This window comes from Cygnus olor, chromosome 1 (assembly GCF_009769625.2).
Source record: "Cygnus olor isolate bCygOlo1 chromosome 1, bCygOlo1.pri.v2, whole genome shotgun sequence".
Taxonomy (NCBI): domain Eukaryota; kingdom Metazoa; phylum Chordata; class Aves; order Anseriformes; family Anatidae; genus Cygnus; species Cygnus olor.
Window position 1 is genome coordinate 45194052 of NC_049169.1, and position 13851 is coordinate 45207902.

General features: G+C 38.2%; 1 protein-coding gene across 9 annotated transcripts in view; it reads right to left on the reverse strand.

Moving 5' to 3' along the window:
- Positions 1–13851, reverse strand: part of CNOT4 (CCR4-NOT transcription complex subunit 4) — a 73630-nt gene that overhangs the window by 14053 nt on the left and 45726 nt on the right. For 4 of the 9 annotated variants that reach the window (XM_040556096.1, XM_040556124.1, XM_040556118.1 and 1 more), the window contains exons 7-11: positions 11533–11666; positions 8364–8519; positions 5747–5804; positions 5221–5470; positions 2974–3471 (exon numbers count right to left, since the gene is read on the reverse strand). In XM_040556096.1, the coding sequence (XP_040412030.1) occupies positions 2974–3471; positions 5221–5470; positions 5747–5804; positions 8364–8519; positions 11533–11666 (1096 nt within the window). The remainder of the gene's footprint in view (positions 1–2973; positions 3472–5220; positions 5471–5746; positions 5805–8363; positions 8520–11532; positions 11667–13851) is intronic. The other 5 variants (XM_040556142.1, XM_040556108.1, XM_040556131.1 and 2 more) reach the window with 3 other exon arrangements.

A 13851-nucleotide genomic window follows, 5' to 3' on the forward strand; every position in this document is an offset into this window, starting at 1 on the left:
AAAGCTCTGATTTGAAACGAGACACAAGGCTCGTTTGACATTTAACATGTCAAACACGAGTACTTCACATTCACGTGAATACCAATGCCTACATAAAGCAGAAGCACCAAGAATTCAGAAGATATTGCTTTCTTCATACAAGCTTCAAAAACACAAATACATTTAAGTGGAACCAACTAAAGTTGGGATTTAGAAAGCCTAGGAAGTAGCTTACTAGCTTTAAAAAACCAATTCATTTTGAAGAGTATAAGGGCTGCTTGTTTTCACATAAATTGAAGGGAAAAGTTGAAAAGGGTTGGTTAAACACAGCAGGCAGAGTAATCAGATGATGCACAGAACAAATGTTCTCCTTTTTTTCTTTTAAATGACTGGTCCAGTATCATCTGCTTTAGGATTTTGTGATCTTTCACGGTCATGTAAAAAATTTGATGAGATCTCTCAGGAAATATGCAACTTTGACAGCACTAGAATCTCTGCTAGGAAACAATGTGAAGGTTTTGTTTACACTCAAGTTTCTTTTGCTGTTATATCTGAAACAGCAAAGTTGATGACCTTTTCTAAAATACTTTAATTCAGACTAAGAACAAAGCTAACAGGTGCTTCAGATATACTGCAACTAATCCCTCTGTACTGCAAAATGGCTCTAGTGATACATAAGGCCTTTCTACGCCAGCTAGAGTCTGTTATAAACCACTAACAAAGTCATGCCTACATGGTTTCTTTACTCGTATACCACTTGCCTCCCTGAGTCCATAAATCAAATAAGGAAACTAGGGAAGTCCTATAATTACATACCTGCTACTGGCAGATTTAAAACAAGCATACAGAACAGGTATTACTCTTTCACAAAACACTTTGTTGTAAAACTTGTGCACTAGATACAGTTTTGAAAATAAATTCAATAAATAGGAAACTAGCAAGTCAACGTATCAAAAAAGAGGCATGAGGGCACCTCCTGATTTTCAAATTATTTGTACTTCTGAAGCAGTTAGAATCACTGCAGGAAACCCAAGACACTAAATGCTATACAAGTAGTACAACTTCTTTAACTAGCACAAGAAATACCAGACCTCCTTGAGACTTCAGACAATCTGACAACAGGAAAAAGAAAAAGCAGTAATTTTGTTCACACAGATCACTTTTTTCAAGGTACATCAGAACTGACATGCAGATCAGCTGACAAGCATTTGCATAGCAGCTACTAATGCTATCTAACTGTGAACCAGGCAACAGTGTTTTCTATAACAAGAGTTTAAAACCAACTCAAAGGAACTTTCCATAGAGACTACAGCAGATGTTTGCTTTCTGTTCTTAGCACTGTATCTGCCAAAAGTATTTTGAGATTAATTGGTTCTAGCAGTTGTATACAAAAAAGGATACGATCAAGTACCATCTCTGTGGCCTTAAAACATATGGGGAAAGCACATGACATTGGCTGCGTGCATCAACCAGGAGCACACAACCAGCTCTTCAGGAGTACCAAGCCTTCTACAAAGAAATCAACTTTCAAACTGCCAAAGACAATTAAAATAATGCCTTTTAAAAAAACACTTTGGCAAACTTGAGAATAATCTGCATTGCAAACAGATCAGTTTTCAACACTGAAGGATCTTCCTGCCCTCCTAGTCCACAAGAGGGTACTGTTACCAGGCCCTTCACAAGGAGGGTTTTACAATTCAGCAGTAAAGTCAAGACAAAGTCTTGCAAAATTCCTGTGAGTTCTCTGCAGTTTAGGGTAGAGCGAGCAACAATTTGCAGTGCTACAGATGCTGCATTTTTGACTCAATGTCAACTCTTCTTCCCCACACACACATTTCAGTGTAAGCAGTATCAGTAATTTTTGTTTTAAAACTTTGTCACCGCTAGCATAAAGACTTTGAACTATTTGCATTTGTCATCTGGACAAAATGGTTAGACTATGAATCAGCCGAAGGACTCTACGGCAGTACCATAGCTTCAACAAGCCTCCAAAGAGGACAAAGAACAGGGAACGAGCCAGAATCGGCTCTTGCACTAGAGCATCAAAACAAAAGTGACTTGTTCTAGGTCATCTTTTTGCAGTATACCTAGTACTTCAAACCCCACCCGAAGAAAGTACCATTGGCAACATCTCAAGACAGTTTTCTTCATCTCACGGCTACAAAGAGCTTAGAGTTTCTATCTGCAGTTCCTTATAAACCTAATACAATTCCCGCCCCCCCCCCCGTTAGAAAAAGAGAAGCTGGGTAGGACAAGCCACATAGGAGCTGCGGAAGGATTTCAAAATTCCAGAAATGACGTTTTAATAGGAACAATTATTGTCAAAGTTAACTCCTTAGTTGTAAAGCTTGCTGCAGGAGCCTCTCAGCTAATTCAGGGCAGCAAACAACCTGACTGCACATTTATTTTCCTCCAACATCACAAGCCTCACAATCAGGATGAAGCCTCTTACAAACGTTGCAAGCATCCATTCAGTGAAAGACTAACGTGATACAACTAAGGCCATCTGAAGTATAGAAATGAACAGCACTGAATGTTTTATTATGCATCCACTTGGTTATGCACAAGAGGGAACAACCCCAGCCAAGACATGTAGCACAAATCGTTACAATTTTTTGCAGTTTTAGTAACTTTGGTCAGCACCTCACATCAACACAAGTCACGATTCACTTTCAGGGCCTACCCTTAAGGAAAGCCAGTTCGGCAAGACTGCAGAACCAAAATACCAGTCTGTTTTGGCACAAAATTAAGCGGGCACAGAATACTCCACCTTCCTTATAAAGCTCAATATTACAAGGCTAAATATCCAGATTTTTTTTTTTTAAATGGAAAGGGTCTATTGAAAGTGATGTTCCTCCCTCTCTTCATAAGCCTAGTATGACAGTTAAGAGACATAGTTCTACCACTTGTAGCTGGCTATTACCTTTTCCTGTCCTGACTCAGAAACTGAAAGCACGCATTAAGTCTCATTCACGGCTGTCCTGATTCACCTACCTGATATAGGGATCCCTCCCAGACCTGTGCTGTGTTGTGGTGGGAGATTCAAGTCCAAGAAATTACTATTTGAGGTGGGATTTGCTGTGTGGTTCAAGTGCATGATGCTATTGCGTGGGAAGGCCATCCAAGGATAGCGAGCTGCTTGGCCTGGAAAACTGAAGGAGTTGTAAACTGCTCGATGCTGTTGAAACTGTGGGAACCTCTGTGGCATGAGTGGAAAGGTGCTACTGAGAGAGTTGGCATTTGCGGGTGCAGCAGGATGCAGAAATCCAGAGCCTGGCCCTTTGGCAGTTGTAGTGTGTGGGGTAGGGTTCTGAAGAGATGTGGGCGAGAGGGAAGGTTGGTCTTGGACTGACAGTTCCTTCTCAATCAGGTCTGCTAAGGCTTTGCGGGTGATGTCAAAGGGGTCAAACCCTAAGTCGTCCTCTTGCTGTTTGGAGGAACCAAACCCAAAAGCTGCTTGCCAGTCTGTGGAGGAAGATACTGGTATAGTTTCTGTTGGAGAGGAATAAGATTTAGAACAAGAATTAGTATTTGTCCATACAAAAATCTCAGCCTCAGTGTGATTTATGTTGCCAGTTTTATCTTTCATGTAATATTTCTTTGTAAATTCCCCAAAGACACACATTTTATCAGCTTGGAAATCCATTTTCAGACCAGACTGTAATAGATTTCTACTTAAGCTGAAGTGGTAGAACTAGCAAGCAGTAGTTTTATTACAGAACTGCTCCGACTGCACAAAAGCTTTTGTAAAATAAGCATTTTTCAGTAAAAGCAGAGTAGAAAGAAACCAAAAGACATTAGGACATTCTTTCCACCTAAATTACTGGGGAGAAGTGTGACCAGAGTTTAAAGTTGTTATTCAGTTCAGTATTTCTCTTTAAACATTAATGCTGTGCTTCAACTGTGCTTCAACTGTGCTGTGCAAAGAACTGGGGGTGGGGGTATTCCCTCTCAGATACTTTTGAGTAGTGGTTAAAACATATTGTCCGCTATTATGACAAAAGCCTAATTCTTATGTATGCGCTTTGACTGAACAAAGGAAATAAGGAACTGCATTACAAGATATTGGTAAATATTCTTAAGCAGCATGGCAGAAGAGTTGGTCTTCCCTGCACTTGCAATTAGCACTTCACTTTATTATACTGTTTAAGTTTCTTAGCTCAGGTTCAGAGAATGCTGATCCTATTTTCACCATATTTTTCCTTAAAAATTGCAGTGAAGAAAGCTGATGAGTACAAGGTACTATCACTTACAACTCCCTCTGCTGGCAGGGAACCTGGACTGCTGCCTTAGGTACCATTAAAATTAAGTTGAGCATCCTCTCAGAAAACAAACCTACAATTTCATTTTCAGATTAAAAGTGTTGGTAGACAGGCAAAAACCCCTGTCCATCATACTTTAATAGCAGCCATATATTTTGTATCAATTATGAAACAAGCCACCTGGAAATTCTCCCACTGCTACTTAATCCTCACAAAACTGGTGTATATAGTACTTTAGCAGCAGGTAATTTTCTTGGCAATATTATTTACAAACAGGATTACGACATCGAGAAGGAGATAAGCATTAAAAGATTAGCCACTAAGTAAAATGCTATTCTATCCCAAAGCATCATTACATTCTATTTATTACTGATCTTGTTTCATTTAATTTTCGAACACATCCCTTCGGTTTCTAATTTGGAAACTCTAAAAATGATAACCATTCCCAAGACTGCATCAATACTCCTAAAATGATGTTTCATTCACGTGAAGTGGTATTTTGTAACTTTCAATTGCTGCAATTAACCATACTTTTATCTTCTCTGAATATATATAACCTCGCTTCGGAAAGATTAGGCAGCTTCAGATAACTATGCAGGATACTAAAGAAAATTTGAAATTCTACTGCATAGCTTCTGACATTGGAATTGCAGGTTATAAACAGATTAATTTTAATAACAAACCTGTAGCATTAAATACATGTCACTCACCCTATTAAGCAGACACATGGCTAAGAAAAACTAAAGCACTCTGAAAATTTAGCCATGCAGTTTGAAAGTTCTGTAAAGCTTCTTTTAGAAAAAATTCTTATGTCAGTGCAATTCAGTTATACTGTAGTAAAACATTTCAAACATTTGTGAAGTGGTGGAAAATTATATAAAGCATACCCTAGAGTTTTAGTTCTAGAGTGTTCTAGGCATCAGCTGCAATAAAGGAACCAATATAGAGCAGTGGAAGCTGGGTACAGAGGTGTGCGTACCTGATGTGAAGAGGCTCTGTGGTTCTGGTGCTGTAGGCCAGTCATTTGAAGTCTGTGGAGAACTGGGGAATGGAGGAAGCCCACTAGGGATGGGGTTAGGGTGCCGAAAGTTGTCAGAGAAGAGCGACTGTGATTCTGTTACAGCCCCTTCAAAAGGGGACCGTGCACTGTGGTTAGATGAACTGATGGGTATGACTGGATTGGGTTTTGTTAAACCAGGCGGTGGTGAAGGTGTGTCACTGTTTGTTATCTACAGGCAAAGGAGGAAGAGAGACAATTAGGTCCTGAGCACTTATATATATTCTTCACTAACAGTTGAAAAAATCCTCAAAGCTATTGGCAACATTTCCTTTAGTTAATATATAGCTCAGTACAAGGTTTAACACTAAAGCAACTCAGCAGTAGCATATTTTTGTTTCGATTAAAGTTATACAATACTTCAGAAAGTATTTCCTTCTCAAATTACAAGTTGCACCAAGCCAAACAAACTCAATTCTTATGTTCACAGCATTTATCTTTGTCTTACCTGCTGGGAGCTGTCACCATTTCCTATACTGAGGGAATCTGAAGGTTTGTCGATAGGGCTGCAAAAGTGGGAGGGGGAAAAGGTCAGTAAGTCACTCAGGTATTTAATGTGAATTTCAACATTCGATTTTGTAGTGATAGAAAAACCTTGAAAGAAAAACAAACCAAAATTAAATTGAAAGAGATAAGGAAAAAAGTCCAGTATTTATTAGACTTTATTGGAATATTTATGATTAAATAATTTGCCACTGTATTTCTTCCCACCACTCTCCACTCTGCTTGTTGACTCCCCTGTTATAGAACAAAAGGAAAGTTTTAAGTATCTTCAAATTAACTCTTAGCCACTCAAAAACCAGGACAGTATACATTTGTTGTCAGTTCCATCTATTCTATTATTGGAGAGAAAGTTGGGTTTTCTAAATACTTTTGTCAGTTCCCACATGAGTCCTAAATAAATTTGGGAAGAGATAGGAAATTAAATTAACTACTTAATCCTGGTGGCAAGTCAAGCTTTCCATCAGCCTCAAAGCTTTAACTAGCAGAAATTAGTTCCAAGGTGAGAAAACTGAGCTTTGCGATGATAGAAGGGAAAAAAATTCAGAAAGACAATACAAAAAACTGTCAATAAAGAGAACTGAAGGTAAGGTACAGTAGAAAACCACTTCAGAAAGCTATTTACAGGGAATTAACATGACTCAGCTAAAATGGCATACCTTTGGATTCAAGATTTCACAGGCACTTGTGAGCAGCCGTAGTTATACTAAATACAAAACTAATGGTGTTTCATTAGTGTAAGTTCAGACAAAAATCTCTGCTTTGCAACTTAAAGATATTTTCATTTTATCTACTGTAAGAAGAAGAGATGCACAAGCATCTGACTACACAGCCCAGAACACTGGTCCTACAGACAAGGACCTGAAGAACATGAACATGATACAATTCAAATTACAGATCCAATCTGTTAAGGCAAAACAAACAGATATATTTTAACTGGTTGAAGACTTCAGATCATAGATACAAGTTGCAGTAGCAAGGGCTGTTTGAAAACAAAGTGTGATACTGCATAGAGCCATGTAGCAAGGTCCAAAATTCAATTCCTCCGGTATTTGTTCTCAGGATGACTATCTAAACCCGGCAAAATACATCCTTCTTCATTGTGAAGAAAGTGTTTAAGTGTTACCCATTAATAAAAACAATTCTGGGGCAAAAGAACACTACATTGGTATTTCATAAAGGTAACTGAAGGTCAAGTATTTATGACTACAGAAGAAAAATCAGAAGATTAGTTTTGCAAACAAGTATTAGTCCAGTGAAGATTTATAAGTGGTTGAACAGCACGAAGAAAGTTCTTCCACTTGGAAGAAACTTCCTCATGTCAGTAATTTCTGAATACCTACAGCATAAGAATGTGCTGTAGTCGCTTCATTAAATCATCCTGATTGTAGAGCTGATGTTCCAAGTAAATTCTCTCTCAGAGCCTTTGACAGAAAGTCACAACACTGCAGCCTAAAGCTATGCAACAGACAACTTCTAATGATGGCCTAAACACCGAAAGACAATGCGTATTATACTTGAACCTGCTTAAGCAGCCTGTAATTCTAAGATATGCTTTCAGTCTTCAAGAATGAAGAAGATTCATTAGCCATTAGTCACAACATTTACCTATATATAGCACATTCTTTTCAAAAAGATGAGAAGGAAGCTGCATGTCACTACTGAGATGCAACCATAGGATCTCTGTCCATACCTCAGACAAACTGCTACTAAAATAAGGTACCATTTTCAGCAGCACTCAGTGTTAATGCATCAGCTCGATATTCATTTAAAATGAAGATCAGCTCTCTAATCAGCAACACCACCTCTTGAAATATTAATGTTCACCTTGTTATTTTCTCATCTGACCTCTGAATAGGTCCAAACCAGCATGATGCAAGGTGGTCTAATAAAAACAGTAACAGTGTGACTGCAGACTGCTGTAAGTGCAGGTAATGCTCATGTAGAAAACACTAGTTCTGTTCAAGGGAGGCATCAAAAGAAGAAAAAAATATTGGTTAACAATGACGAAGTTATTGCAAGTAGATGAATTACATCCTCTGCACAAAGAAGGCTCAGTTGAATCTGCTGCGTGTTGTTCCTATTGCTGAGCGATAATCAGGGAACCCTTACCTCTGCAGTTGTGTTTTTGGAACACACCACAGCAAACAGATGACAGATATACAGCCCTAACGTTCAGGTTCCTTCTCTTGAAGCTCTTCCAAGTGATGTCTCCTGATATATAGCCACTGGCATGTTACTTGTGTGGAAGCTTTTGTACAGAAACAAACAGCTTGGCATTGGCTGTGACCATGGCCCTCTGCAAGCAGCTAATACAAGCTGCTGATGCCTGATTATGTAGTTCCCCTCGGCCCCTACCTGTACCATCACTACTTTTAAAGTTAGAGTTCTCCTGCAGCCTGCCAACCAGTCTTTTTGCAATGGGCTAGGCTAAGCTTGGCTTTCTGTGACCTGATCAGGACTTCAATCCAGCTCTCCAACCAGAGACTGGAGAATCATTCCCTCCACACCAGTCAGTGAGAGAGAAAGTACGCTATCTGAAGTATAAAAGGCAGCACAATTACCCGAAATCTGAGTCTGCACCATCTGGAGTCATGTGTTCTGGGTCTGTGCCATTTTCTAATATAGGAGGCGTTTTCCTGTGTTCCATTGTTAAGCTGTTGGCTGATTTACTTGAACTCTGTAATGATGGCCAGGCATCTTTGTTATTACTGTTCAGTCTGGAAAAAGGCAAGAGTAAAAAAAGAAGAGTTCAAGTTATGAAGAAAGTGTTTTAAAAATTGTAGGCACTGAGAAAATGAATCCTTGTGCCAGACAATCCATAAGAATAGATTTATCTGGATAGTATTTCTCAGATTTTAAATGGTGATGATTTCAGAAAAAAGAATTGGGAGGTAGGGAGAGGAGAAAAACTGGGCAGAGCTCTCCATTTTCTTCACTGAATAGATAGAGCTCCACTGCCAATGCTGAAGTCCAAACATGTCCACTCGGGGGGGGGGGTAAAAATCCATTGACAGCTTCAAGTATCTAGGCCTACATACACCTCATTTAGAATTACTGGCTTTATCCCCTAGGTATTTTTAAAGGTACTTTAGCTAATGATTTACACTTAAAAAAAATCTTCTATATTCCAGGATCTAACAAGCCTGGCCAAGATGAGGCTGTGTTTTATTCCCACATAAGAGTCCACAGCGTTATTAACAGACCATGAGACCAGTCAGATGAATGCATTGTTCATTCAAGTTACTGCTCAATTCATTTCCAGTTTTAAGCCGTAATTACGTCCCTTTTTAAAAATTACATTTCATTTCAGAGAGAACATTCAATCTGGAAAAAAGTTCAAAAGAAGACTCAAAGCTAAAGTTATCACTGAAAATAGTTATGTTTTATGTAAACTGAAGTGGGCTGAAATATCTGTAATCAAATACATTCAAATAACATTACCATCCACTAACACTATAAGCTAAAAACTTGATACAAAGATTTGTCTTCACTTTCTCTAGTTCTTTTCTATCACCTTCAGCCTTTCATTTGCTTCAGTTAGGATGCTACTTTTAGTGTTTGGGTGCTATTGTCCAAGTGCTGTATTCATAAGGACTGAGCTTTCAAAAAAATTTTTAACATATGTTACTCTTGATGCCCCTTTCATTAATGTTCTTACTTAAATTCTTAATTAAATTAATTAAATTCTTAAATGTTCTTACAAAATGTGGAAGTTCCCATAGCTGTTTTATACTCCAGATAAAATTGATATTACTAGCTACCCTCAAATATCAGTTAGTACTGTAAGATTTGCTATTCTCACATACCTACACTACAGGCAGACAGATGAAAACTGACTGATTTACAGATCTCATCCTTGCTTTGTACATATTTGAACTAGAGATGAGTTAATCAGATATTGAGCAATGAAGACATATCCTGTTATCATCTGTGATTCTCCCCCTTGCAAGAGGGAGCCAACTAACAAGACTTTAAATCCATTAACAGATTTAAAATACACTTATGTCCACTGCAACATAAAGTCATTTCTATACTAAAATTAATTTTGAAATGTCAGTTAAAATCAGTTTTATAACCAAAATGAAAGGTAAAGCAACAATACGGGTTTTCTTTATTTTTTACTTAGAAGTTCAAAGCTGTATGCACCTAAAGGCCTGTCCTCAAGAAGACCAGCAGGTCCCTAACAAGTGTTTCTACTTCTAGCATAGTAGAACCTTCATTTTGGTTCTTCAGGAAAGGAGACAGTAGAAAAAAAGAGGTTGATCTGTTTTAAACATGAACTCCAGTAGTTTTAAGAAAACGCAGTCGTCATTACTATTAAGTGACACAGCAAAAGACGAACACCCATGTACACAAAGTTGCACTGAGGGATTTTAACATTTGCCTTCAGCAGCAAGAAAAAAAGTTCTGCCAGTAGGACCTTTCAAGTTAGATCACAATTGTCAAAAAGCATTTATGCAGCATTGAAGAAACTCTTTTCCCTACTACTGGATGTTTGTAATTAAACATCTACTATTTAGAACCCAGCTACTGCCCTGTTCCAAAGTGAAACAGATCTTGCACCACAAACGAGAGAATGACCACAGAGTTGTCAGAGCCTCTGACAAACTGCCAGACCTAATATCACATCAATGAATCAGGAAAAACGAGAACCTAACTGGGTAGGAAGTTGTGAAGGAGAATGAAATGTTCACCAGCTCACAAGCTACGTTTTGCACTGATGAGATGGGACTCGTAGAAACATTTCAAAATCCTAGTGGTAACAAGAAATGTACGCTACAACCCACAAGATGGTGCCCAGTCATCAGCAAAGAACAGATTGTATTGTAATGATGATGCTGAGGTGATGAGAGAAATCAGCTCCAGGCTGACTACTTGTTGCCTTTAGAGGAACATGCCATTTTTTCCACAAGTGCTAAAACGTTAACACCACAGACCGGCCAAGCTCCAATTCATAATTACTGATGAGATTACTACAGAAAAAATAAAGGAACTTACTAACAGTTTTTGTGTGTCTTAAATATAAGATCTGAGCAGGTAACTTACATGAGGACTGATAATCTTAGGCTTTCATTCATGTTTGTATGATTGTACTCATATGGACAGAAATCTTTTCATAACTTACTGAAAATAAACTACTTCAACGAAATACTATTATAACAATAGTGCTATCCACAATTAAAACAGTGAAAATAAACGATTTAAGTTTACTAGATGAAGGCAAGAAGTCTTTTATTCACATCTCATGAATTCGTAGTCAAAGAAAGCGATCATTTCAGTTTCGGTTTCCAAGGTCTTTACACCAAATACAAGAACTGCACTCCAAGTCATGATACGAAGGCACAATAAGAAACATGCATCAAGGCAATAAGGTGTCTTACACTCAGTTGTGAGTAGACCGCATTCATCTCCATCCCAAAAAGTTAATGTCTGTTCTTTAATCATTACCATATGTACTTGTGCAAATATGAAATCAAAGTTCTTCTTTAAGAATAAGAGTGATCCAAATGCACAAAGCAGAATCTTTCTTTTAAACCATGTAAGACTCAGTATTAGAGCAAAGCAGTGTGAATACCTCTAACTTCACAGGAATAAACAATATTCGAGTTTTTCCCATAACACACACACCAAAAAGAGCAGGCAACATAAGGGAAGTAATAGGAACAAGCACGTTTTCTGTGGAATAACTGAAAAGAAAGCATTGCCAGGTAGTCCAGCATCAGTACTTACACATCGTACCTCTGCAGTGCTGTCACTTTGTTCTTGTTCTTGTCAACTGTACCCGTAGATAACTGAAGAAAGTTGGGGTTTAATTTGTATAATTCTTGCAGTAGTTTCTGTTCATATTCCTGGTGCTTACCCGCCTACAAGGAAAGAGAAACTCACAATAAATGGACGCTGATTTTATACATTTGTAAATAATCCCAAGTTAGTAATTGATCTGTACCACCTTAAGAGGTCAACTACTGACAAGCTCCTAACAAATTAATGCAGAGGCAAAGACTAGCATTTCCTACCTGTCTCATCTAAACTCCCAACTTCACCTTTACTAAAAACACAATGCACTTTTCAACGATTGCCAAGAAAGCAATATGAAATGAAAAAAACATAAGTAGTGTAACAAGGAACAAGAAAGGAAGATTCACTTAAGTAGCCAGGATCCCGTGCAAAACCAAATTGTTGACCAAGGTATGTAAGCCTATCACTTAACTGGCAGCCGCATCAGAGGACTGACAGACTGCCACTGTAACTGACTTCTACAAAAAGGGGGTGTAGAAGAGATCCTGTGAACAACAGACTGCTGAGTTCAACCTCCATTCCTCATAAGATGACAAATTCCATCTTAAAAAAGTAATGAAAAAAGACAGAAGTACATGGATAAACAGTCTGTTGACAATGAGTCTGATCATCATCTATAAAGAGTAATCCTACTTCACTGGTACGGAGTTTCATGATGGTGTCAATAAGCACCAATACAGAGAAACCATGAGATTTTCAAATAATCCTTTGCTAAGATTTCACACCAAAAGGTTATTTACAAAGGTGCCCTGGGATAAAGAAAAGGTTCTTATATGGTTCAAAGATAGAAAGACAAAAGGTAAAACTGCTAACTGGATGCAGAAGCAAGCAATGAGGACTGATGACTGGCATCAGTTTTATGCAACATCATCAGGCAGCATGAGAAAGAAGTGAACAGCAAATTCTTTGCTGATGATACCAATCTCTTTTGGGCAGTAAACTACCGTGCTGATAATGATGAACTCCAAAAGAAACCCACAGCCCCCAGCAAACATGCTAAAAGATAGCAAAGAAGCTTCACCACAGAAACAGGTCAGGTAACACACCCAGGGAAAGTTAACCTTTTAACACCTATACTATATAAAGTTAACCTATCCTAACACCCTATTGACCTCTGAGCTGGCTGTTAGAACTGAGGGAAGAGATACTCAAGTCACTGCCAACACATCTCTGAAACCCCTAGCTCGTTATGCACTGACAACCAAACCCAAAAACATGCTGGGCATCATTAGGAAGGGCACTTAAAGGGATTATCATTGATGACTACTATATTAAGCTTTGCTGCCCCTGCATCATGAATATGACGTGTCTGGTCTCTGCATCCTAAAGAGGGCACAGGAGGTACCAGAGAAGGACAACAGAAGTTACCACAGAAAGGAAGAAACTGCTTTACAAAAGAAGTTTAAACAAATTGCAGAAAATCTGCAATTTGGGTAGAAGGCTGAGAAAGGTAAAATCAAGTTCTACAATATCGCAGAAGTAGTGACTAATATAAATAAGGGGTTTGCTTTTAGCAAGTACTGCAATGCTACAGCTAGGGGACACTTGACAAAACTAACTAGTAATCAGTTTAACACAGGAAAAAGAAAGTGCTTTAGAAAACGGTGAAATTCTAGGACTTGCTGCCACAAAAGTTTGTGGACTTGATGGTATCAGTAGGTTCAAAATCATTTAACTAAATTAATGACTGACAACTAAGAAACTAAAAAGCCTATACATTTCTGAGGGTATGCTCCTGTCTATTAACATAAGTGGTGGTAGAAATACAGGGAAACAATCAGAAGTAGCCTGGTTTGCAAGGTCTCCTTGAATTTTACTTACTCTCATCATCTGAGACAAGATATAAACTGCAGGGGCTACTCATCTAAACCAGCAGGATATTTTCTTTAATTTCAGAAAGAAATAGTTGAAATTCTCAGAAGTAACTGCTATTTTGTGAAAAAAATGCTTAGATACAGACATTCTTCTTTCCCTACCTCAAATGAGACCAGTACATGAAATAAAATCTACTTGTACAACATTTGTGCTAGCACTGATGGTGTGGACCACCTCCTTCATGGTGAGACCACATGCAAAAACTAACACAGATGCATGGCTGGCATACTTAAGGTTGAGTTTAAAAGCTTTATCGTACCTCATGTAGAGGGACAAATTCTAAAGACTTCAGAATGTACCGCTATAGAGGAACTAAAGCATTTACTTGCTTCCCTACTCCAGATAATTATTTTGCTGTTAAGATTGCCATAAAAA